General features: G+C 44.1%; 1 protein-coding gene and 2 long non-coding RNA genes across 3 annotated transcripts in view; 2 read left to right on the forward strand and 1 right to left on the reverse strand.

Moving 5' to 3' along the window:
* The first annotated feature begins 504 nt into the window (after positions 1–504).
* LOC135085594 (tau-tubulin kinase homolog Asator) overlaps positions 505–25,342 on the forward strand; it is a 34,985-nt gene continuing 10,147 nt past the window's right edge. The window contains exons 1-14 of the mRNA XM_063980367.1: positions 505–585; positions 1,144–1,294; positions 2,963–3,104; positions 5,646–5,718; positions 6,233–6,362; positions 7,170–7,309; positions 8,668–8,865; positions 9,252–9,319; positions 10,418–10,523; positions 10,889–10,996; positions 11,063–11,129; positions 22,824–22,900; positions 23,915–23,995; positions 24,693–24,783. Coding sequence (XP_063836437.1) covers positions 532–585; positions 1,144–1,294; positions 2,963–3,104; positions 5,646–5,718; positions 6,233–6,362; positions 7,170–7,309; positions 8,668–8,865; positions 9,252–9,319; positions 10,418–10,523; positions 10,889–10,996; positions 11,063–11,129; positions 22,824–22,900; positions 23,915–23,995; positions 24,693–24,783 — 1,486 coding nt within the window. The 5' untranslated portion in view covers positions 505–531. The remainder of the gene's footprint in view (positions 586–1,143; positions 1,295–2,962; positions 3,105–5,645; positions 5,719–6,232; positions 6,363–7,169; positions 7,310–8,667; positions 8,866–9,251; positions 9,320–10,417; positions 10,524–10,888; positions 10,997–11,062; positions 11,130–22,823; positions 22,901–23,914; positions 23,996–24,692; positions 24,784–25,342) is intronic.
* On the forward strand, positions 11,364–22,376 carry LOC135085710 (uncharacterized). The gene is made up of 3 exons (XR_010260193.1): positions 11,364–11,442; positions 13,128–13,208; positions 22,254–22,376. It is a non-coding gene; the product is annotated as an uncharacterized LOC135085710 (long non-coding RNA).
* LOC135085709 (uncharacterized) lies at positions 13,843–15,325 on the reverse strand. Its single transcript, XR_010260192.1, has 3 exons — positions 15,034–15,325; positions 14,692–14,788; positions 13,843–14,595 (listed from the first exon to the last, which is right to left on the reverse strand). It is a non-coding gene; the product is annotated as an uncharacterized LOC135085709 (long non-coding RNA).

A 25,342-nucleotide genomic window follows, 5' to 3' on the forward strand; every position in this document is an offset into this window, starting at 1 on the left:
TTTTTGAATTAAATAAAAACTAATGTATTTGTAAATGTAAAAGCTTAACTGTAACATAGGTTTCAAGTGATTTTGCATACCTAGTAACATTCTCAATTGAGTGAGCATTTCTTTCACCAGGTCGCGGACCCTCCCAAACTTCGGCGGGCGCGTGTCACGCGAGGCGTCCCGCTGCGACACCTCGCGGCGCGCGCACCACATCACCATGGCGTCCGAGGACCTGCTGCAGCCCGGGCACGTGGTTAAGGAGCGGTGGAAGGTGAGCGTTCTGCCGCTGAGTGAGCATTTTGCCGCCGGCGCTGTGAAAGCGCCGTTTTGCTGGAGGTCACTGCGCGACAATTTGCCGGTGAGTATGGTGTTTTGCCGGTGAGGACGGCATTTTGCCGCTGGGTGCTGTGAAGGCTGCATTTGCTGGGGGTTACTATGCGGCATTTTGTCGGTGCTGGAGGCATCTCTCTCCCAAACTTCGGCGGGCGCGTGTCACGCGAGGCGTCCCGCTGTGACACCTCGCGGCGCGCGCACCACATCACCATGGCGTCCGAGGACCTGCTGCAGCCCGGACACGTGGTTAAGGAGCGGTGGAAGGTGAGCGTTCTGCCGGGGGTGAGCATTTTGCCGCCGGCGCTGTGAAACTGGCGTTTTACTATGAGGCTATAGTGCGGTATTTTGCCGCTGGTGCTATGATTGGAGCATTTACTGGTGCTATAATGGCGGCATTTTGATGGAGGCTACTTTGTCGTCGGTGCTGTGACAACGGCATTTTGCCGTTGGGTGCTGTGCAATTTGCTGTGGGTTCATCATCATCATCATTTCAGACATAGGACGTCCACTGCTGAACATAAGCCTCCCCAAAGCTTTCCATGTTGATCGATTGGTAGCGGCCTGCGTCCAGCGCTTTATGATGTCGTCGGTCCACCTTGTAGGTGGACGTCACACGCTGCGTTTTCCGGTACGCGGCTGGGGGTTACGGTGCGGCATTTTGCTGCCGGTGATATGATGACTGCATTTTGCCGTCGGTGTTGTGATTGCAGCACGATAGTGTGATAAAAAAAGTAGCTATAAAAAGGCTCTATAATGGCCTGACACAACTAGAAAAGGTAAAATTTAACTAAAATGTATTAACAAAGTCTTCTATACCCCCAGGTGGTGAAGAAAATAGGCGGCGGCGGCTTCGGCGAGATCTACGAGGGTCTCGACCTGGTGACCCAAGAACAGGTGGCGCTCAAGGTGGAATCGGCGCGCCAGCCCAAGCAGGTGCTCAAGATGGAGGTGGCTGTACTCAAGAAGCTGCAAGGTGAGAGAGAGAAGATGAGGAGAGAGAGAGAAAAAAAGTAGGTTCTGGTAGGTGGCAGACTGATTGGGCTTAATCCAAGTCCGCCTGGCTAGCTACCACTGATGGAAAGTTCGATTCCAGCCTTGATCATCATCAAACTGGAATCAGCGCGTTAATCTAAGCACCTGCTTAGATTCCATCTTCTAAGCACCTGCTCAGGAGCTGCAAAGTGAGAGGAGCGAGAGACAGAGAGAATATAAGGGCTGGAGACGGTTCAGGTCATTATTGCATTAGCTATATGAATGACTGGACCAGAGCGTCAGCCTACAGGTAGTCTAAAATAATTCCTGGTCATCATAGCAGTATAAGGCACCAGTCTAAGCTTAGGTCTTCTAGCGTTACACTGAAGAACCTGGTGTGAAAGACGCTTTAAGGAGAGAAGAGTAGTAGTAACCTTGCAGCTCAGTGCTCCTGGTCATCATAACACAAGGAGAAGGTCTTAGGTCTTCTTGCGGCAGTCTAGTTTAGACTGGTCTTCTAGCGGGCTGAATGTGGAGGTCGGTATACTCTAGAAGCTGCTAAGTGAGTGGAGAGGAGATATACGAGGGTCTGGAGCTGGTGACCCAGGAGCAGGTGGCGCTCAAGGTGGAATCGGCGCGCCAGCCCAAGCAGGTGCTCAAGATGGAGGTGGCTGTACTCAAGAAGCTGCAAGGTGAGAGAGAGAGAGAGAGACTATATTAAGAGGAGAGAGAGAGAGAGAGAGAGAGAGAGAAAATAAGGGCTGTGTTTGGGAGATGCTCAGATCATCATGAAAGAAGAGAGACGTGAGAGTTGGACTCTCAAGAAGCTGCAAGGTAAGAGGATGTGGATTCTAGAGAGAGATAACGCGAGAGCAGGACTTAAGAGACGGTTCAGATCAGGGCTCCCTTGTCCAGTCCAGCAGTCAGCTTAAGTAGGTGCTCAAGATGCTGTATGGTGGAGGTTTCTGGTCATCATATGGCACGAGGAACGCGAGAGACTGGACTTGAGAATGGTAAGATGAAGATTGAGGTTGGTATACTCAAGAAGTTTCAAGTGGAGATCATAAGGGCTAGATTTAAGAGACGCTTCAGGTCTTCACTGCACAGCTACATGAAGCGCTGACCCTGGTAGCAGTGGCTGAAACTGTAATCTGCACGTTAATCTAAGCACCAGCTTAGGTTCCAGCTTCTGAGCAGCTTCTGAGCACCTGCTCAGAAGTAGCTCATAACGAGAGTAGGAGCTAGAAGAAGTTAGCTGGAGGTAGACGCTTATGCTACCATCCTGAGGTGCTAAACTTGGGGATGGTGGGCACTGCTGCCCCCATAGACAAAATGCACTTTTTGATCGAATCGAATCCGACAAATCTTCATAAAAAAAAAGCTTTTCTACTGGCTTGCGATGAAAACGTGCACTTAGTCTACCCACTGGTCATCAGTCAGTAGCCAAAAAGTTAGAAACACGTCTTTGTTTAATTGGAATAAGGTTGTGTTGTCATCTTTTTTGGATACTTTGGGTGTCACCAACTTACTTCTTTGCTTTTCCTTCCATTAACCAGTCAGATTTCGTTATTTTCTGTCTTCGCTTCTGATTGGTTATTTAAATACATCTCTTTAACATACACCAGTCCATAGAGGCCATAAATAAATGTAATATTTTTCATTCTTACAGGCAAAGAGCACGTCTGCCGCTTCATCGGCTGCGGTCGCAACGCTCGCTTCAACTACGTGGTCATGCAACTCCAAGGCCGCAACTTGGCGGAGCTACGCCGCGCCCAGCCGAGAGGCGCCTTCTCTTTGTCTACCACGCTCAGGTAATCATCATCTTCATCATCATCAGCCCGTGGTGATGAGGCTCCAAGGCCAGATAGCGGAGATAGAGGTCAAGAGGTGCCTTCTCGCTATCAACCACACTCAGGTAATCATCATCATCATCATCATCATCATCAGCTAGTGGTGATGAGGCTCCAAGGCTAGAAGATAGCGGAGCGGTCAAGACTCCAGAGGTGCCTTCTCACTGTCTACCACGCTCAGGTAATCATCATCATTATCATCATCATCATCAGCTAGTGGTGATGAGGCTCCAAGGCCAGATAGCGAAGCTAGAGGTCAAGAGGCGCCTTTTCACTGTCTTCCACGCTCAGGTAATCATCATCAGCTAGGGGTGATGAGACTCCAATGCCAGAAGATACAGGAGTTAGAGGTCAAGAGGCGCCTTCTCACTGTCTACCACGCTCAATTAATCATCATCGTCATCATCAGCTCGTGGTGATGAGGCTCCAAGGCCAAAAGATACCGGAGCTAGAGGTCAAGAGGCACCTTCTCACTGTCTACCACTCTTAGGTAATCATCATCATCATCATCATCAGCTAGTGGTGATGAGGCTCCAAGGCCAGATAGCGGAGATAGAGGTCAAGAGGCGCCTTCTCTTTGTCAACCATAGTCAGGTAATCATCATCAGCTAGGGGTGATGAGACTCCAGGGCTAGAAGATAGCGGAGCTAGCGGTCAATAGGCGCCTTTTCACTGTCTACCACTCTTAGGTAATCATCATCATCATCAGTATCATCATCAGCTCATGGTGATGAGGCTCTAAGGCCAAATAGCGGAGCTAGAGGTCAAGAGGCGCCTTCTCACTGTCTACCACGCTCAAGTAATCATCATCATCATCATCATCGTCGTCATCATCAGCTCATGGTGATGAGGCTCCAAGGCCAAATAGCGGAGCTAGAGGTCAAGAGGCGCCTTTTCACTATCTACCACGCTCAAGTAATCATCATCATCATCATCGTCATCATCAGCTAGGGGTGATGAGACTCCAAGGCCTGAAGATAACTGAGCTAGAGGTCAAGAGGCGCCTTCTCACTGTCTACCACGCTCAGGTAATCATCATCATCATCAGTATCATCATCAGCTCATGGTGATGAAGCTCCAAGGCCAGAAGATACAGGAGCTAGCGGTCAAGAGGCGCCTTCTCACTGTCTACCACTCTTGGGTAATCATCATCATCATCCATCAGCTAGTGGTGATGAGGCTCCAAGGCCAAATAGCGGAGCTAGAGGTCAAGAGGCGCCTTCTCACTGTCTACCACGCCCAAGTAATCATCATCATCATCATCAGCTCGTGGTGATGAGGCTTCTAGGCCAGAAGATAGCGGAGCTAGCGGTCAAGAGGCGCCTTCTCACTGTCAACCACGCTCAGGTAATCATCATCATCATCAGTATCATCATCAGCTCATGGTGATGAAGCTCCAAGGCCAAATAACGGAGCTAGAGGTCAAGAGGTAGACGCCTTTTCACTGTCTACCACGCTCAAGTAATCATCATCGTCATCATCAGCTCGTGGTGATGAGGCTCCAAGGCCAAATAGCGGAGCTAGAGGTCAAGAGGCGCCTTTTCACTGTCTACCACGCTAAAGTAATCATCATCATCATCGTCATCATCATCATCAGCTAGTGGTCATGAGGCTTCAAGGCCAGAAGATAGCGGAGCTATAGTCTGGTCCGTGAGCACGTAGAATTTTGTCCAATGACCTCTAGCTACCCATCCTTATCGCTCGCGCGTAATTATATTGCTATCGCGCTCGCACACTCACTGCGGGCGCCCGTCGCACAGCCGCGACAGCAATAAAATTACGCGCGAGCGATAAGGATGGGTAGCTTGGGGTCATTGGACAAAAATCTACGTGCTCACGGACCGGGCTTTAGCAGCCAAGAGGCGTCTTCTCACTGTCTACCACGCTCAGGTAATCATCATCATTATCATCATCGTCATCATCAGCTCATGGTGATGAGGCTCCAAAGCCGGAACTTGGCGGAGCTACGCCGCGCCCAGCCGAGAGGCGCCTTCTCACTGTCTACCACGCTTAGGTAATCATCATCATCTCCCCCACTTCCCCCAGTGATTTCCAGATTGGCCGGTTAGCCGATGCCTGCATCCAGTGCCTTCCAAAGTCCGGTTACCGAGCAGATAAAATTTGGTACAATGACCCCAAAGTACCCATGTGTAGGCCTAGAATTTCTAGCTCGCACACTACATTACACTACACTACGGCTGCCCGTCGCACAGTCGCGACAGCAATATAATTACGCGCAAGCGATAAGTCATCCTCGGGTCATTTAGTCTCCACTGCAGGAGCACGACCCTCTAATTTACCAGAGGCAAATGGAGGATTTGTCCTACACTCCCCACGCTGGCCAGACGGGTTTGGGAGGCCTGGCATATTTGTCCCTTAGTTGCCTCTTACGATTTCCACGGGAAGGGGAAGTGGTCCCCCATTCTACTCTTTACTCTGCCTATTTTTTCGTTTTTTCCTCACTTTGTTGTGCATAATAACATAATAATGATTTTGTTACAGATTGGGTCTACAGATACTCAAAGCGATAGACTCTATCCACTCAGTAGGGTTCCTTCATAGAGACATTAAACCTGTGAGTATTATGTAGTATTTAATATTAAATTATCAAAAATCTAAAATAATGTGTGGTTTTCACAAGTTAAAGAAAGTTTACACTAGAGTTTACTAATTTTCATTTTAATCGGTCCTTTACTAATTTTCGTCATAGTCAGTTTAGGGTGGATTCGACCAAACAAGAGTAAATATTAATCTCAGAATAAATCATCAGTTTTGACATATTTCCCATATTTAAACTGTTAGACAGACAGTGGTGACTGAGTTTGTTGCGGCGCTTCTTCTCAGCACTTGCCAAATGTTGGTCTCGAAGCGCTGGTAGAATAAAAAGATTATGAGACATGTAGAGGCTCCTTAAGAGCAAAATGACGATTTGTAAGAACTATTTATTAGTCTAAACAAATAAAGAAATTTTGACTTTGACTTTGTTAATGTGCCAGTTATACCAGGGGTTATTCTCGGATAAAAGTTTGGTCGAATCGGGCCTTAGTGAGAGAGTTGTGTAATAAAAATACTTACTTGTGTTTCCTCAGAGCAACTTCAGCATAGGCCGGCACCCGAGCAACTGCCGCAAAGTCTACATGTTAGACTTCGGGCTCGCGCGTCAGTACACCACCAGCAACGGACAGGTGCGGCCGCCGCGCGCCGCCGCCGGCTTCAGAGGTGAGTGGACTGTCTTAACGCGCTCACACAACGGTCTTGTTGTCACCTTACTAACGATCTTGTTGCAGCTTAAACCAATTTGTTACCGTCTAAGGAAAACATAGTCAATTAATCGATAGCTCTCACTTGATATCACTCAATTCCCATACAAAATTAAAATTATAATATCTCATAAATGGTATCATTTTGCGTCCTTCATACGTATGGAAACTTGGAAAGCTGGAAATATTGAATTTTCCGATAGATATAGTTTATTCTGTAACCTATTAGTGATACCGTTAGATATAATTCGTGAAGCACGTTTATGAACCGGCTCGGAAACGTGGCCTCTCACTATAGGCCTTATACAGAAGCTCAAAGTTGCACAGCGTGCTATGGAGAGGGCTATGCTCGGTGTTTCTTTACGAGATCGAATCAGAAATGAGGAGATTCGTAAACGAACTAAAGTCACTGACGTAGCCCGACGGATTTAGCAAGCTGAAGTAGCAATGGGCAGGGCACATAGTACGCAGAACTGACGGCCGATGGGGCAGCAAGGTTCGGGAGTGGAGGCCGCGTACCGGAAAACGCAGCGTGGGACGTCCACCCACAAGGTGGACCGACGACCTGATAAAGGTAGCAGGAAGGCGCTGGATGTAGGCCGCTACCAACCGTGCGATGTGGAAGTCATTGGGGTGGCCTATGTTCAGCAGTGGACGTCCTGTGACTGAAATGGTGATGGTGGTTCATGAACTTGTATAGTTTACAAATAATCGAGTGAGGTCACTTATCGTTTTCACCCTATATAAACACATGTGTTGTCCGCAGGCACGGTCCGCTACGCGTCCATAAACGCCCACAAGAACAAAGAGATGGGCCGCCACGACGACTTGTGGTCATTATTCTACATGCTGGTGGAATTTGTCAATGGACAGCTGCCGTGGAGAAAAATCAAGGACAAGGAACAGGTGAGCACATATAGTGACACTAGCGTCCGCCCGCGACTTCGTACGCGTGGACCTCGTTTTACCCCTTAGTTCATAAAATCTGTTGTTTGATATCATGTTGATAGATGGCGTTTTACGGCTCCCCCGCATGAATATTTACGAACGTCAAAAACAGTAGTTTGTCCAGCGCTGTAGATTTTAACCAATGACTATAGATGGCGCTTTTTATTCAGACACGTCTTATTTGTTTATTGAAATTTATTGCTTACATATCGTCATAAATTATAGCCTATATGTTAATATGGGTAATAAACAATAATACTGTATAGTTTTAACAAAATCTGTTCAGTAGTTTTTGCGTGAAAGAGTAACAAAAATTCAGACATCCAGACATCCAAACTTTCGCATTTATAATATTAGTAGGATAGACAATGATGACGTATTTCGTAGATAAATGGGCAGTTGACACTAGTGTTGCGGAAAGATCAAGGACAAGGAACTGTTGGGACATAGACAATGGAATGTAATTCATAGACAATTGTTGACACTAGTGTTGCCGAATTATCGATAGTTGACCTCGAAAAATACTCAGGATATCGATAGTGCTTTAGGATCAATACTATCGATATTATTACGTCCAAAAATAATGGTAATACTGTCGACATTCTTACGTCCAATCCAATACCGAGTAGAGGTAAATGAAGCGATTCTATTGGTTCTTTACAATCACATCCCTCGCTACGTATCCTCGCAAATCTCTGGCGAAAACGCAGCCTTATTATGTAATACGGTACAGCATGAACAACTTTCGTCATCGAATTAAACGATAACGTGACAATTTTGATTCTCAAAATAAGTTTCGTGCAACCATTTCTCATACTAAGTTCACTTTACGACACGTTCACAAGGGCGCTGTTGTAGTTTTCGTACCTTTTGATGGCAATTCGAATACGTCAACGATTCGAACTCGAAAGTTTTTCGTGTTCGTACCGATCTCACAGAAAGTTACCTTTTACCAACCGCCTCTGTGGTCTAGTGGTAAGACCACCTGCTTCAGACGCAGAGATCCCGGGTTCGATTCCCAGTGGGGGCAGATTTTTCTGTTCGGTTTGTTTGGTGGTAGGGCTTGTTCTAAGTCCGCCTGGCTAGCTACCACCATCTTACCTAAGTCTGTCGCCATAACAACAATGTTAACAGCATTGTTGTGTTCCGGCAGTTAGAGGCAAGATAGCCAGTTCCTCCGTGGTTGAGGATTCCGGGTGAAGCTCGCTTCCACCTTCGGCCTGATCGTCACTTACCATCAGGTGAGATACAGGCCAAGAGCTTCCTCGTTGTGGATAAAAAAAAACCTTTAAACATTCTCCATATTTCTCTCACAGGTCGGCCTCATGAAAGAGAAATACGACCACCGGTTGCTCCTCAAACACCTGCCTTCAGAGCTGCGTCAGTTCTTGGAACACGTCCAACAGCTGGAATATGCCGATACTCCGGACTACGCTATGCTGACCGCACTGCTTGAACGGTGCTGCAAGCGGAGAGGCGTCAGAGATGCAGATCCTTACGATTGGGAGAAGGATGTAAGTGTTTTCAGAAGATTCCAGGTCATATTTAGACTTCTAGAACCTTCCAGGTCAGATGTACAGAGGAGATACGCCGCGCTACTCTGCTGAAGCCAGACTACTAGCAATCTAAGAAGGATCTGAGTACTTCTAGAAGCTTCTAGGTCCTTTTAGGTCACCTGTATACAAGACAGAAGCTACGCCACGCTTACAGCACAGCTGGAGAGAAAATACAAGCAAACTGTGACTAGGAAAAAGACGTCAATGCTTCTGGAAGATTCTAGGTCATCTATATCTATACATAGAACTGCTGGATTGACACCATAAGCAACTTGCGACTAGGAGAAGGATGTAAGTGTTTTCAGAAGATTCCAGGTCATATTTAGACTTCTAGAACCTTCCAGGTCACATGTACAGAGGAGATACGCCATCTGGAGCCAGAATACAAGCAACCTGAGACTGTAAGAAGGATGTGAGTGCTTCTAGAAGCTTCTAGGTCCTTCTAGGTCGCCTGTACATAGTACAGCTGGAGAGAGTAACAAGCAATCTGCAACTTCGACAAAGACGTCAATGCTTCTGGAAGATTAGGTCACCTATACGCAAGACAGGAGCCATGCCAGGCTTACAGCACTGCTGGATCAAGATCATAAGCAACTTGTGACTAGGAGAAGGATGTAAGTGATTTTAGAAGATTCCAGGTCATCTTTGTGCTTCTGGAACCTACTAGGTCACATGTATAGAGGAGATACGCCGTCTGGAGCTAGAATACAAGCAACCTGAGACTTGGAGAAAGACGTCAGTGCTTCTGGAAGGTTCTTGGTTCTTCTAGATCACCTGTGGACAAGACAGAAGCCACACCATGCTCACAATACTGCTGGAACGATGCTGCAAGCGGAGAGGCGTCAGGGATGCTGACCCTTACGATTGGGAGAAGGATGTAAGTGTTCTGAGAGCTTCTGAAAGCTTCTAGAAACTTCTAGGTCCTTCTGAATCACTTGTGGACAAGACAGAAGCCACACCATGCTGGCCGCACTGCTTGAACGGTGCTGCAAGCGGAGAGGCGTCAGGGATGCAGATCCTTACGATTGGGAGAAAGATGTAAGTGTTTTCAGAGCTTCTGGAAGTTTCTAGAAACTTGCAGGTCACCTGTATAGCGGACACAAGCTCATAGCACTGCACTGAGAAAGACATAAGTGCTTTTGGAAGATTCTAGGTCATTTTTGAGCTTCTGGAACCTTCCAAGTTTACTAGAAGAAGGATGTGAGTGCTTCTGGAAAGTTCTAGGTCCTTCTGGATCACTTGTGGACAAGACAGAAGCCACACCATGCTGACCGCACTGCTTGAACGGTGCTGCAAGCGGAGAGGCGTCAGAGATGCAGACCCTTACGATTGGGAGAAGGATGTAAGTGTTTTTGGAAGATTCCTGGTCATATTTATCAGAATTATTTAGGCTTCTAGAACCTTCCAGGTGACATGTATAGAGGAGATACGCCGTCTGGAGCCAGAATACTAGCAACCTGAGGCTGGAAGAAGGATGTGAGTGCTTCTAGAAGCTTCTAGGTCCTTCTAGGTCACCTGTGGACACTCCGGACTACGCCATGCTGACCGCACTGCTTGAACGGTGCTGCAAGCGGCGAGGCGTCAGAGATGCAGATCCTTACGATTGGGAGAAAGGTGTAAGTGTTTTCAGAGCTTCTGGAAGCTTCTAGAAACTTCTAGGTCACCTGTACACTGGACAGAAGTCACGCTATGCTGACCGCACTGCTGGAACGGTGCTGCAAGCGGAGAGGCGTCAGGGATGCAGACCCTTACGATTGGGAGAAGGATGTAAGTGTTCTGAGAGCTTCTAGAAACTTCTAGGTCCTTCTGGATCACTTGTGGACAAGACAGAAGCCACACCATGCTCACAGCACTCCTGGGACGCGGCTGTAAGGCACGAGGCGTGTGGGATGCTGACCTATATGATTGGGAGAAGGATGTAAGTGTTCTGAGAGCTTCTGGAAGCTTCTGAGAGCTTCTAGAAACTTCTAGGTCCTTCTAGGTCACCTGTACACAGGACAGAAGTCACACCATGCTGACTGCACTGCTTGAACGGTGCTGCAAGCGGCGAGGCGTCAGAGATGCAGATCCTTACGATCGGGAGAAGGATGTAAGTGCTTTTAGAAGATTCCAGGTCATATTTATCAGAATTATTTAGGCTTCTAGAACCTTCCAGGTGACATGTATAGAGGAGATACGCCGTCTGGAGCCAGAATATAGCAACCTGAGGCTGGAAGAAGGATGTGAGTGCTTCTAGAAGCTTCTAGGTCCTTCTAGATCACCTGTGGACAAGACTGAAGCCACACCATGCTCACAGCACTGCTGGGACGCGGCTGTAAGGCACGAGGCGTGTGGGATGCTGACCTATATGATTGGGAGAAGGATGTAAGTGTTCTGAGAGCTTCTGGAAGCTTCTGAGAGCTTCTAGAAACTTCTAGGTCCTTCTAGGTCACCTGTACACTGGACAGAAGTCACATCATGCTGACTGCACTGCTTGAACGGTGCTGCAAGCGGAGAGGCGTCAGGGATGCAGATCCTTACGATTGGGAGAAGGATGTAAGTGTTCTGAGAGCTTCTAGAAACTTCTAGGTCTTTCTAGGTCACCTGTGGACAAGACAGAAGTCACACCATTGTCACAGCACTGCTGGAGCGAGACCTTAAGCAAACTGCGACTAGGAGAACGACGTGAGTGCTTTTACAAGGATCTAGGTCCTTCTAGCTAGGTCACCTGTATACAAGATGAAGCCACAATACAGCTGGAGGGATGTTTGAAGCAAACTGCACTAGGAGAAAGACATGAGTGCTTTTGGAAGATTCCAGGTCATCATTGAGCTTCTGGAACTTTCCCGATCACCTGTACAGAGTTTACATGCTACGACAGGCCATGCCACACTGCTACAAGCAACCTGAGACTGGGAGAAGAATGTGAGTGGTTCTGGAAGCTTCTAGTTCCTTCTGGGTCACCTGTATACAAAACAGAAGTCACATCATGCTCACAGCACTGCTGGTGCGAGACCTTAAGCAAATTGCGACTTGGAGAAAGACGTCAATGCTTCTGAAAGATTTTAGGTCACCTGTACACAATACGGAAGCCACGCCATGCCCATGACACTCTTACGCACTGTTGGATTGAAACCATAAGCAACTGGTGACCAGGTGAAGCATGTAAGTGTTTTTAGAAGATCCCAGGTCATCATCAGGTCATGTAGTCTCCACTGCAGTAGCACGACCCTCTCTAATTGACCAGAGACAAATGGAGGTTTTGGTCTACACTCCCCACGCTGCCCAAACGGTTTGGGGAAAGAATTGAGTGACAAAATCGATGTTGTCAATGAAGAATGATATTATTACCTCATTATTAATATTTTTTTCAAGTAGCAATAGTGATAAATTAATCGTAGAATTGACTTTCCTTTGAGAGTCAGATGCTTTGACTGAATTCTGGAACTCGAAATTTAAATTAAATGTCTTAAAATAAGTATTAACTCCTTGGGGATATATTTATCAGGGGGGAGGCCTATGTCCAGCAGTGGACGTCCTGTGGCTGAAATGGTGATGATGATGATATTTTTTAGATATGGTGCTTGAATAGTATGTGTGTTTCCAGGCGTATTTATGATATAACTCGGCTCTGAAGATTGGTGAGAAAATGTATGTGAATGAATACTTTGGAATGTTTGTATAGTGTAGTAAGATGGTGGTAATATTTTATGTTCAGTAGAAAAAATATTTTTAGTTTCATTGTTTGGAGAGGCGTTTTCGTATCTGTCTTCATAATTTAATGTTAGTTTTCTCAATGCAAGGTTCTTTGTCAATCCATAATTCCGATATAAAAGCTGTGTAACATTGTAAAATATCATCAAAATCCGTCGAGCACTTTTTGTGTAAGAAACATCCATACTCATGAATTTTTACATTTAATATTGCACTGCTACGTGTGCAAGTGCTTAATAAGTCTTATTGCAATAACGGGACTATAATTCCCACCGCTGCAACTCCTGTGTAGCCAAGTTTGTCCCGGGGGAAAGTTAAACTGTCATTGGACCCGCAACGAAATTAATCAGAAAAACATAGGAGTTCGAAGTTAAGGTTCGACTTCCCTCCAGTACAAAGCGGATGAAGGATGACAAAAATTTTTCATCACTGCCTCGAATCAGTGGTAGGGTTAAAATTATACTGCCATGTATGCAAGCAATAAGAACCCTTATTGCAATAATCAACGGTTCAATTTTGTTTCACAGGCGGGCGCCGTATCGCGAGCAAGAGCGGCGGTACACCCGACGCCGGAACACGCCCTGCCGACCGACACGGCGCCTGATAACGTGAGTTGGATGTTCGACTTTAACGACATATTAATAAGGGTCATTCACAGTCAGCAACGCCACTCCTGTGGCGGAGCTTTGGGCTGACGCACTATGGATCGAAATTGAGATTTATGGACATAGCTAATTTTTTCACAATTTCTATTTGAAAAAATTACCTATCGATAGGTTACGTTACTCTGATGAATAAATGCTGCACAAGTTTTTCTCTAAAACCAATAGTTTGGCTGGAAAAAAATATTTTCCATTTTCGTTGTATGGAATGAAACTTCTGAACGGGCAACTTTGGGCGCGTGCTGATAGTGTAGGATTATAGTCAACAAGCCATAAAACAAGGCTCAAGTAGTTTCAAAGCAAAATCTGTCAAGTCTTATTCGAAATTGACCACTTTATGTTTCATTCTATACACCAAAAATGGAAAATATTTTTTTCCAGCCAAACTATTGGTTTTAGAGAAAAACGTTTAATGATATTTATTCATCAGAATAACATACCCTATCGATAGGTTTTTTTTTAAACAGAAACTGTGAAAAAAAAATCGCTGGTTTTATTACTTTTAATTTTATTAAAATGTGTTTTTATCAGTAATTTAAGGTTAATTTACATTACTAACGTATAGAATCTTTCACCCGTATTCACAAACATTACTTTGAGGCCTCATAGTGCGCGTGGATGCACAGGGTCCCAAAAACCTATTCATAGACGATACTTCAGTGGTGACAAGCACTATGCGTCCCTTAGAATGAACGCAAAGCTAAGGTAGCCATGGAGCTGTATTACGCAACGCATAGTGTCTATTTACGTCAAAATTTTTAGGTTATTCTCGTTTTTGAGGTTTTTTTGCTTTATTTATGGTTGTATTCGATTAATATTATCTTACAATGGATTACAGTAGTGAAGAAGAATTTGATAATTATATCAATGAGCAAAGTAGAATAAGTACCAGAAAAGTGATACGGGATTCCCAAAATCCCTTGATTATTACAATTCAGACGAATTTAGTTTAGGTTTTCCAATGATGGGGTACTTTTCATACTTTTACCACTGATAAAAGAAGACCTGAGGAAATTAACTGCGAGGAGGCCTTCCAGTGCTACCTACATAATGTATCAGTTGCTAGTGGCAAATAAAACATAAAATTTTTAATGAAGTTTTATTCTCATCAATCTTCAATGTCTAATTTAATTTTATGTAGGTATTTGTAAATCATAAATCTTTTTTTCATGTTCTAACAAATTATTTTCTCTTTCTATCAATATTTTTTCTCTTTGTAGCCCCAACTCGTGCAAAGCCTGGTCTTTTTGTATATTATTCAATGTGGTGCGTTTGATTCTTGTTTCTGTCTTAATCTTCATTCTTGCTACTACTAATCTTAATTTCTTGATACCTGAAAAGCAAATTATGAATTTAATTCCTTTGAGTATATTCTGCTTAGTTATTCCTCATAAATCTACGTACTATATATTTTAAAAACATTACTTACTAGTGGGTGTTGAGAACGTTTGATTGATTCCTGAGAAAGTTCTTTCTTTCTTTGGGTCATTAAATTATTCCAGCAGCTTTTCAGTTGATGTGTGAGCCTTTGTGAAATATAAAATATGGTTGAGAATTGTAAGCCACTGTTAGACTTTCCCAGGCCTGCTTCGTCAACTCGATATTTTAGAGGGGATAATAATATGCTTGTCTTCAATAATAGGCCTTTCTCTTATTAAGCTACAATCAGCAGCTCTCTTTCGGAAGAAGAAAACGGCAGCTTTTTTATCTGAAAAATAATGATTGAAACATGATTTTCACTATTATTATTAATCGAAGTATTCATACTAACCTGATAGTTGTAGTTTTATCCATATTTATTTAATTCACAAATCCACAAAATAACGACACTTATAAACCGTTGCACCGTTTGAATGACAGGAATGTCATGTCAGTTAGCGGAGTGAAGTGCGTAACATAAGCGAACCAATCACAGAACTCTATTCAACACTCTGATTTTGCATAGTCAAGGGTCGTTTAAGTATTGTTTATGAATTGAAAGGCTTGTCATATGGAACGCATTGAGAAATGTCTCATTTCGCATAGCGTTGCTGCTTTGCATAGGTAAGTATCGTTTGTGAATACGGGTGTTTATATTTTCGTTAAATCTTTAAAGATATTCCAAAAAAAAGTCACTTTTACTTACTTTTTTTTAATTTTTCAGAACCTCATAACTTGTGAACGGGCTACTTTGGGGGCGCGCTGATAGTGTAGGATTATAGTCAACAAGCCATAGAACTAGGCTCAAGTAGTTTCAAAGCAAGATCTGTCAAGGCTTAGTAGAAATCGACCACTTTATGTTTCATTCCACACAACGAAAATGGAAAATATTTTTTTCCAGCCAAACTATTGGTTTTAGAGAAAAACTTGCGCAGCATTTATTCATCAGAATAACGTAACCTATCGATAGGTAATTTTTTCAAATAGGAATTGTGAAAAAAATCGCTATGTCCATAAATCTCAATTTCGATCCATAGTGTGACGCCTTGTATGTATGTTGTCGACACGATGTCACGATAAGAAGAAGAAGTCGACCCCTTGAAGAGAGACAACGGCGTCTTATGTATAAATCCGTTCATCCACGAAGACGCGCCCCACCATTCTTCCGCTAATGTTTGAGTGTTATCGGTACACGCTAAATCATCCATGAGTGCACACGCACACTACAATAATGCCGTTCGGATTGCTCCGATCAAACTCCCCGCACCCCGCGCGACCGAGACCAAAAATTGGTGGGATTCGAGTGGATGAAACGATCTATAGTTGAAGTGGGTGCATTTTTCACCAAATGTTTAGTCCTGATGTTACTAAAAGAATAATATCTTCTTAAAAAATTGTTAGTTTTCAATCGCCTGTAATAGATTTTTAGGTGTTATGAAATTGGTTAAAAACCTGTCAAATGTCAATTAAGTTTTTAACAACAGAAAACAACAAAATTCATTGACACTGCACTTTGACCACTTGTCAAAATTTTATTCGTATGGTATACAGGGTGGAAACGTTAAGTGATCTCACTCGATTATTTCTTAACTATACAAGATATTAAAAAACTGGTTACTGATCCTGAAAGTGCTTAATGAGCTCTTTCAAACGGTACCAACAATAAGTTACAGAATAAACTGGATCTATCTGAAAATTGAATGTTTCCAGCTTCCATACTAAATGTATGCCAGACAATATTAGAAGTGTAATTTTTTAAATTTAATAATAAATACTTAAAATAAACTCGTAAATTGTATTCTTATTTTAAATTATTAATGAAAAACATTGGTTTTAGGCTTTACTTGCTATAATATTGTCAAGAGATGAGTGTCATGACTGTGGTAGTACTAAATGTATGGAAGAAGGAAACATTGAATTTTTGGTTAGATCCAGTTTATTCTGTAACCTATTATTGATACCATTGGATAGAGCTTGTGAAGCACTTTTAGAATCAGTAATCAGTTTTACGATATCATATGTAGTTTTTAAAATAATGTGACTTTACCAAATGTATGGAAGCTGGAAACATTGAAGTTTCGGATAGATCCAGTTTATTCTGTAACCTACTATTAATACCGTTTGATAGAGCTCATGAAGCACTTTCAGGATCAATAACTGGTTTATTGATATCTTGTATAGTTTAGAAATAATCGAGTGAGATCACTTATCGTTTCCACCCTGTATAGATGACCCACGCTGAACTATAGTTCCAAAATACTGAACTGTCCTATGCATGACATTGACAGCGGGGCGCCACCGTCAATACCGGATCGCTGGTTCCGATTTTTGCCATGTTGGAAACCATATAGTTGAACGATGGTGGCGCCCCCCTGTCCTTGAGTTTGCTTGGACAGTTCAGCGTGGGTCATCTATATTTGGCCATTGGTTTTATCTCCATTCCACGTTTGTTTTACGGTAGACGCAATTCGGAAGATTGGTAGTGTCAAATGCTCTATTAAAACATGATTTTTACCTACATTACATCCAATATTTCTTAAATAGAAAGACACGGGTCTTAACGCGATATATATTAATGAGTTACATTAGTCTGCTTGTGACCACGGCTGCAGCATCGCAGCCGAAACGTCAAGCCGTGGGTACATAACGTAACTCATTAATAAATGTCACGTCAAGACCATGATATCAAGACCATTAATAAATGTCGTGTATACCCATTATAAGATACACTATACAAGAATGCATGGTAAATTCAGTGATCTGCTCCTGAATCGAATGTACCTACTACTGCTATTTCTATTTATTTATATTAACCGGCAGACAGTGGTGACTGAGTTTGTTGCGGCGCTTCTTCTCAGCACTTGCCAAATGTTGGTCTCGAAGCGCTGGTAGGGCAAAAAGATTATGAGACATGTAGAGGCTCCTTAACCCTTAAATTGGCACTCATTGAACCCTTGCTTCAAAAATGGTCAAATTTGGGATTTAGGTATTGTTTTGATAGATTAAGAAAAAAATATTTACTTTTTGAAAAAAATTCAATTAGTATAGAAGTTATGACATGTCACTCAAAACGGACATTGCCAATTATTTAGCATTACAACCATGTCACTTAGGGCGGACATTGCCAGTTTAGAAAAACAAACGTAAAACAACTTTTCTTAATAACAATACAGGAATCCCTGATAATCATGCTCTGGCTAATCCAGCGCCTTTTGCAATCCATCTGGACTATTTACTGTTGATTTTACATAAATTTATCAAAAAATACCCTGACATATAAAAACAGAAAGTGACTGCCTGATTTATCAACATAAATCCCAAACCGGTGGGTATAAACACACAAAGTTTGGCATGTAGGTTCCTTATTAGGGTCTAGGGGTGTTATCAGAGAGGATTTTTCCAAAATTACCCCCTAAGGGGGTGAAATGGGGGTCCAAAGTTTGTAGGGCGTAACAAAATTAGTTACACTATTTAATTCGAAACTTCACAGGATACATTCCTATCGATAAATGAATAAACACGTTGTGGCGACGCCACTACAAACTAGTGACCAACAGATGGCGCTGTCACTACTTCACTATGGCACACTCCGCCGCTCATACAAACCTGCATCGCGGTGACGGAGTTTTATATCCTGCCAAGTATATATAGGCAAACCAAGATGGTGTAAATTGGACCTTGGTCCCCGAGCATAACACCCGCTCGGAAGGAAGCACTAACATCTAGCTTCCTTATTGTGGATGAACATCATATCCCACATTGGTGACCCCGACATTTCACTGTGTACACGGACCATAAGCCGATCAGTTTTGCTTTTCACGAAAGGAAAACCAACTGTTCGCCTAGGCAGTTTAGACACCTAGACTTTATCGCTCAATTCACGACCGATATACGACATATATCAGGCAAAGACAATGTCGTCGCCGATACCCTATCGCGTATCGATGAGTTGAGCGAACCAGTCAACCTCGAGTCATTAGCCCAAGCCCAAGCCTCAGATCCGGAACTCCGAACTTTAATAGACGGAGGTTCATCTCTGCGCTTAGAAAAGCGACAAGTACCTGGAAGTTGTAATACCTTGTACTGCGATGTCAGCACACCAACTCCCAGGCCTTTTGTTACATCTTTTTTCCGCAGGCAAGTATTTAATAGCCTCCACTCATTGAGCCACCCTGGCGCCAATGCTTCGGCAAAATTGGTTGCAGAACGTTTCGTCTGGCCGGGCGTCAGAAAGGACTGCAGAGATTGGGCTCGTGCTTGCCTCCAATGTCAACGTGCCAAAGTTACCAGACACGTCAATGCTCCAGTCGGTACGTACCACCTACCACGCGCGAGATTCAAGCACATTCACATAGATCTCATTGGCCCACTCCCGCTGTCGCAAGGCTATCGGTACTGCTTAACTGCCATTGATCGCTTTACGCGATGGCCAGAGGCAATACCGATAGAAGACATTACAGCGGAGACCGTATCAAAGGCCTTGTTATCAGGCTGGATCTCGAGATTCGGCTGCCCAACAGACATAACGACTGACAGAGGGCGTCAATTCGAGTCTTGCTTGTTTCAATGTCTGTCTCGAATGGCAGGATTTGAACACAAGCGAACGACTGCATATCACCCGGCGTGCAACGGCCTAGTCGAGCGTTTCCACAGGCAACTCAAAGCGGCAATAGTCTGCCACGCCGATAGCAGGTGGACTGAATCTCTCCCTTGGGTACTGCTGGGCGTGAGAACAGCATTCAAGGAAGATTTGCAGACTTCATCAGCCGAATTAGTGTACGGTGAGTCCTTAAGGCTTCCCGGCGAATTCTTTGAGCCGACTACTCCTGTGACGACCGATATGTCAGAATTCATCGCTCGAATTCACAATTTCGCTGAAAAGCTACGCCCTGCTCCTACTTCTCGACACGGTGAGCCAAAGGTATTCGTTTATAAAGAATTGGCCACTAGTGACCATATCTTCCTTCGAGAAGATGCCTCACGTGGTTCACTAACTCCAGCATATTCAGGCCCACATAAAGTCCTGACAAGAGGCGACAAAGTTTTTAAAATAATACTCAATGGTAAGGAGGCCACGGTATCAATAAACCGTATCAAACCAGCCTTTTTACTGTCTGATGATAAAAAGGAACCGAATTTCGACAATGAACCCCCAACCATCATTCAACAAAAGGAGTTCATTACACGATCTGGACGTCGTGTACAATTTCCGGACTATTATCGACCTTGACGGTCTCTGGAGGGGGGTGGTGTAGGCAACTTATTATTATCTACACTATTAAATTTATTTATTTATATTTATTATAATCCACACAATATCTATTTATACTTAACACATTTACTTATAATCACATACACCCTGCGATGCGTACTAGTTTGTCGATATCGGTATCGATACGCGTATCGACCTTTCGGCCGGACTAGTTCCGCGTCGTACATAAGCGTTATATACCTGCCGAGCGCACGGCGGCGCCCGCGCGTCCCCCCGCCAGTCGGATTCCTGCTACGACGCGAAGCGCACGCCGCTCTTACTAACCGCTTTAACTATCGATCTGTTATTTGCTCATATACTTCTACTTCGCTTATATACTTCCTTCCTATTGACTTTCTGTGCTTTATGGAACTATTTTCCGCGTGTGTATGTGCTCTTCTTATTCTATTGTGCCTTCTGAACTATATACATTGTGCTGAGAACATTGTGGATGTACAATATAGCATTTAACCGTGAGTTGCATTTATTTACGAGCATCACCTATCTCATCACACCTAAACTGTAAAACTGCCAAAGTAGGGTCACCAATGTGGGATATGATGTTCATCCACAATAAGGAAGCTAGATGTTAGTGCTTCCTTCCGAGCGGGTGTTATGCTCGGGGACCAAGGTCCAATTTACACCATCTTGGTTTGCCTATATATACTTGGCAGGATATAAAACTCCGTCACCGCGATGCAGGTTTGTATGAGCGGCGGAGTGTGCCATAGTGAAGTAGTGACAGCGCCATCTGTTGGTCACTAGTTTGTAGTGGCGTCGCCACACCACTCCCCCCGGAAGGACCGGAGGTGGATGACGTCAGGATGAGCTCAGCAGTCTGTGCGTGATGAGCTTACAAGTGCCAGTGTGCTCAAGTCTGCGGTGAGTCGAGACGAGCAGGTTGCGGTGCTCTATCCACGGTGAGTCGGGATAGTGAGCGGAGGCGTCTTCGATGGTCGGGCGTGGAGCTGGGCCAGAGCTGTACCCGTGACCAGTGAAGTGACGGTTGCTTGCTGCCGAGGAACCAGGAAGGTCGGTTGCGATCTGCGATGGTCCCTGAAGGCTGGATGCTGGCTTGTTGAAGACTGGAGCTGATGACGGAGTGGCGGAGATGGTGAGGATGGCGGAGGCTGATGCCGAAGAGGGTGGTGATGGAGGTTGCGTCTCACATCACGTCGGGGTCACCAGTTTAGGTGTGATGAGATAGGTGATGCTCGTAAATAAATGCAACTCACGGTTAAATGCTATATTGTACATCCACAATGTTCTCAGCACAATGTATATAGTTCAGAAGGCACAATAGAATAAGAAGAGCACATACACACGCGGAAAATAGTTCCATAAAGCACAGAAAGTCAATAGGAAGGAAGTATATAAGCGAAGTAGAAGTATATGAGCAAATAACAGATCGATAGTTAAAGCGGTTAGTAAGAGCGGCGTGCGCTTCGCGTCGTAGCAGGAATCCGACTGGCGGGGGGACGCGCGGGCGCCGCCGTGCGCTCGGCAGGTATATAACGCTTATGTACGACGCGGAACTAGTCCGGCCGAAAGGTCGATACGCGTATCGATACCGATATCGACAAACTAGTACGCATCGCAGGGTGTATGTGATTATAAGTAAATGTGTTAAGTATAAATAGATATTGTGTGGATTATAATAAATATAAATAAATAAATTTAATAGTGTAGATAATAATAAGTTGCCTACAACGTGTTTCAGGTTGTTTCAGAATTAAACCCCTAAAAGGGGGAAATTGGGTAAAAATGTCTAAAAATCAACATGAGTATTTATTACTGATACATGGCATTGTCCGTTTTAAGTGACATAACATTTGTAACCTTGAAATTAATGGAAGAAAATCGATATTTTTTTACAGTTTTGGCAATAACCGTCAGTTTTGTTCGTTAATATTATAAAATCAATCAATAAAGCACAAGAACAAGTGTAATACCTACAGTATTGCCACATTTATCAAGAGTGAAAACTTGACATTGCTGTTGCATTTATTCAACTGTCTTTATTTTTAAAATTCGCGGCTTTTTATTGAACTACAGCCCCGTGTTTCACATAAAATATCATGCTTTTTATAAAATATCCCTTGAAAGTCGATAAATTGCTTTAATTTAGATTCTGTAAGCAATTATTTGACATGTCCTTTAAAACGGACAAAAACAATTTAAGGGTTAAGAGCAAAATGACGATTTGTAAGAACTATTTATTAGTCTAAACAAATAAAGAAACTTTGACTTTGACCCGTGTCTTTCTATTTGAGTCGAAATGGAACGCGGAAGTTTAAAATCTTATATCCTATACCTTACAGACTCGTCGCCGCCTAGAAACGGAAGGCACGACTGGGGTAGCCACCGACACAGCCACCAAAGATCGAGACAAACGTCCGCAGCCTGCGTCACCTCGTCATGCGCCTAAGGAACACCGCCTCAATGGATATGTAAGTAATACCTAACCACCGAGCCACCTATCCCTAGTGCTTTCTAATTAGCCACCAATGACCTTAGGAGCCACCTCATACCAGTAGCGACCTCAGCCACTAGTGGCCACCACTGTCGTTAGTGGCCACTTCATCCACCAGTGGCCATTTTATAGACAGCGACAATGGCTATTCATAGCCACCAAAAAAAAAAAATAAAAAATAAAGAACAACCAAAGACAGAGACAAGGGTCCGCAGCCCGCGTCTCCTCGTCATGCACCTAAGGAGCACCGCCTCAATGGATATGTGAGTGATAGCCACTGGGTCCTATAACTATAGTCACCAATAGCCTTAGGAGCCACCTCATAGCTATAAGTAGCGACTTCAGCTACCAGTGGCCACCTCAGCCACCAGTGGCTACTTCATAGACAGCGACAGTGGCCTCTGTGGCCATTTCACAGCCACCAAAGATAGAGACAAACGTCCACAGCCTGCGTCCCCTCGTCATGCGCCTAAAGAACACCGCCTCAATGGATACGTAAGTAATACCTAACCACCTAGCCACCTATCCCTAGTGCTTTCTAAATAGCCACCAATGACCTTAGGAGCCACCTCATACCAGTAGCGACCTCAGCCACTAGTGGCCACCACTGTCGTTAGTGGCCACTTCATCCACCAGTGGCCACTTTATAGACAGCGATAATGGCTATTCATAGCCACCAAAAAAAATAAAAAAATAAAAAATAACCAAAGACAGAGACAAGCGTCCGCAGCCCGCGTCACCACGTCATGCGCCTAAGGAACACCGCCTCAATGGATATGTAAGTAATAGCCACTGGGCCCTATAACTATTGTCACCAATGGCCTTGGGAACCACCTTATAGCTACCAGTAGCTACATCAGCCACCAGTAGCGACTACAGCCACTAGTGGCCACCTCAGCCACCAGTGGCTACTTTATAGACAGCGACAGTGGCCTCTGTGACCATTTCACAGCCACCAAAGATAGAGACAAGCGTCCGCAACCTGCGTCCCCTCGTCATGCACCTAAAGAGCACCGCCTCAATGGATATGTGAGTGATAATGATAGCTGTAGCATAGCCATTGAGCCACCAGGCCACCGAGCCACCAAGGACCGAGACAAGCGCGCAGCTCGCCTCACGTTTCACATGATGAAAATCAGTTGTCACTTGCCACCACTATAGCCACCAATGGTCTTAGGTGCAACCTCATAGCCACCAGTAGTGACTTTAGCCACCAGTGACCACCTTAGCCATCAGTGGCCACTTTGTTGACAGCGACAGGGATCATTCATAGCCACCAAAGACAGGGACAAGCGTCCGCAGCCTGCGTGCCTAAAGAACACCGCCTCAATGGATATGTAAGTAATAGCCACTGGGCCCTATAACTATTGTCACCAATGGCCTTGGGAACCACCTCATAGCCACCAGTAGCAGCTTTAGCCACCAGTGGCTAACTCAGCCACCAGTGGCCACTTTATACAAATACTCCATATTACCACAGAAAAAGTAAAAATATTTTTTTTGTTACAGTCAACCACAGACAAGCCGACTACAGAAAAGGAAGCGGAAGTTAGAACTACGCCCGCGCCCTCTCCCGATAGGCATGCCAAGGTGAGACCATAGAGTTTAATGCCCGTTTTCACCACAATCCCTATTTTTTAAGTTTACATAGAGGTCACTTAAAAATTAGGGATTGATGGTGAAAACAGCCATAAGTCGGCCGATAGTTTGGCTTGGGCTCGATTCTAATTTGTATGAAGAATCGGCCGATTCAATGTGCGTACTTTCGTACATGTCCATACTGATTAACAGCTCGACACAACTATCGGCCGACAAAAAATCTTTAGTCGGACTTCTTGGCGAGAATGTGAAGCGTCATGTTAGCAGTTTTGTTTTATTTTCTAAAATTCGTGTTTAGACGACTATTAATGTGTAATAATGGTGGATTAATAACCATTAAGTGTTCGTGAACTTGCATGAGTGTGGACAAATGAAACAAAACAAAGTGATTCTTCGGATTCTCTCAAGTTAACCATCATGAAGTCTCAGTAAAGCACCACAACTTTACTGAGACTCAAAGGGTGGGAAGGGGTATCATCTATCATCCGTCATTAATCATGTAATTAATCCAAGTCCCACCCCACTTGGTACCATTTTGTAACTCGTCTCACTTGAAACTTGAAAATGGCACAAATCAATTCGGCCTCGACGTGTATTGCCAACATCAAAGAAGAAGAAGAAGTTTGTAGTCTGCGGTTAGGCTGAAAGTCGGTGGTCTAGGCTTCTTAATGTTTGTATGCGTTCGCAGGAAACAAGCAACTCTGTGGTTACTGGTGCGACGGCGAACAGACCAGAAAGACAAAGCGTGCCGCCTTGCAAACCACGCGCGCCTGCGCCCGGTAAGTGATACACTAGTCTATGGCTATCCCATCTCGAGATATATTCCTTTTACTCACTAAAGTCCGGTCGCCGAGAAGATAGAATTTCGTACAATGACCCCAAGCTACCCATCCTTATCGCTCGCGCGTGATTATATTGCTATCGGACTTAGAGCAGGAAAGTATTCTGTTTAGTGTATTGTCAATAGTCAACACTATCGAGTGATTGATAAATTCAATTATCTTTTTACCGAATGAAAATCTAAATTGAAGTGTTTGAGAGAAGTTTGAAGGGTTGCACAATGCAAAGGAGTGGTAATGTGTTTATAACAATGGATTTGTGTGACAACTGACCCGCTCGGACGTGACGTCACCCCAAACGCCAGTAGCCCGTGATTTATAGCAATTTTAAGCATTACGTTACAATACTGCTTCCCTGACTTGACTCTGTAACAGAATTGAGTACCTTTACTTACTAAGCAGTTTGCATGATGATACATTTATTTCTCCATATACACTATATTTCACAATACATTAATTTAAAAACATAACCCTCCTGACTCAGTCAGGTAAAAACAAA

Source organism: Ostrinia nubilalis, chromosome 29 (assembly GCF_963855985.1).
Source record: "Ostrinia nubilalis chromosome 29, ilOstNubi1.1, whole genome shotgun sequence".
Taxonomy (NCBI): domain Eukaryota; kingdom Metazoa; phylum Arthropoda; class Insecta; order Lepidoptera; family Crambidae; genus Ostrinia; species Ostrinia nubilalis.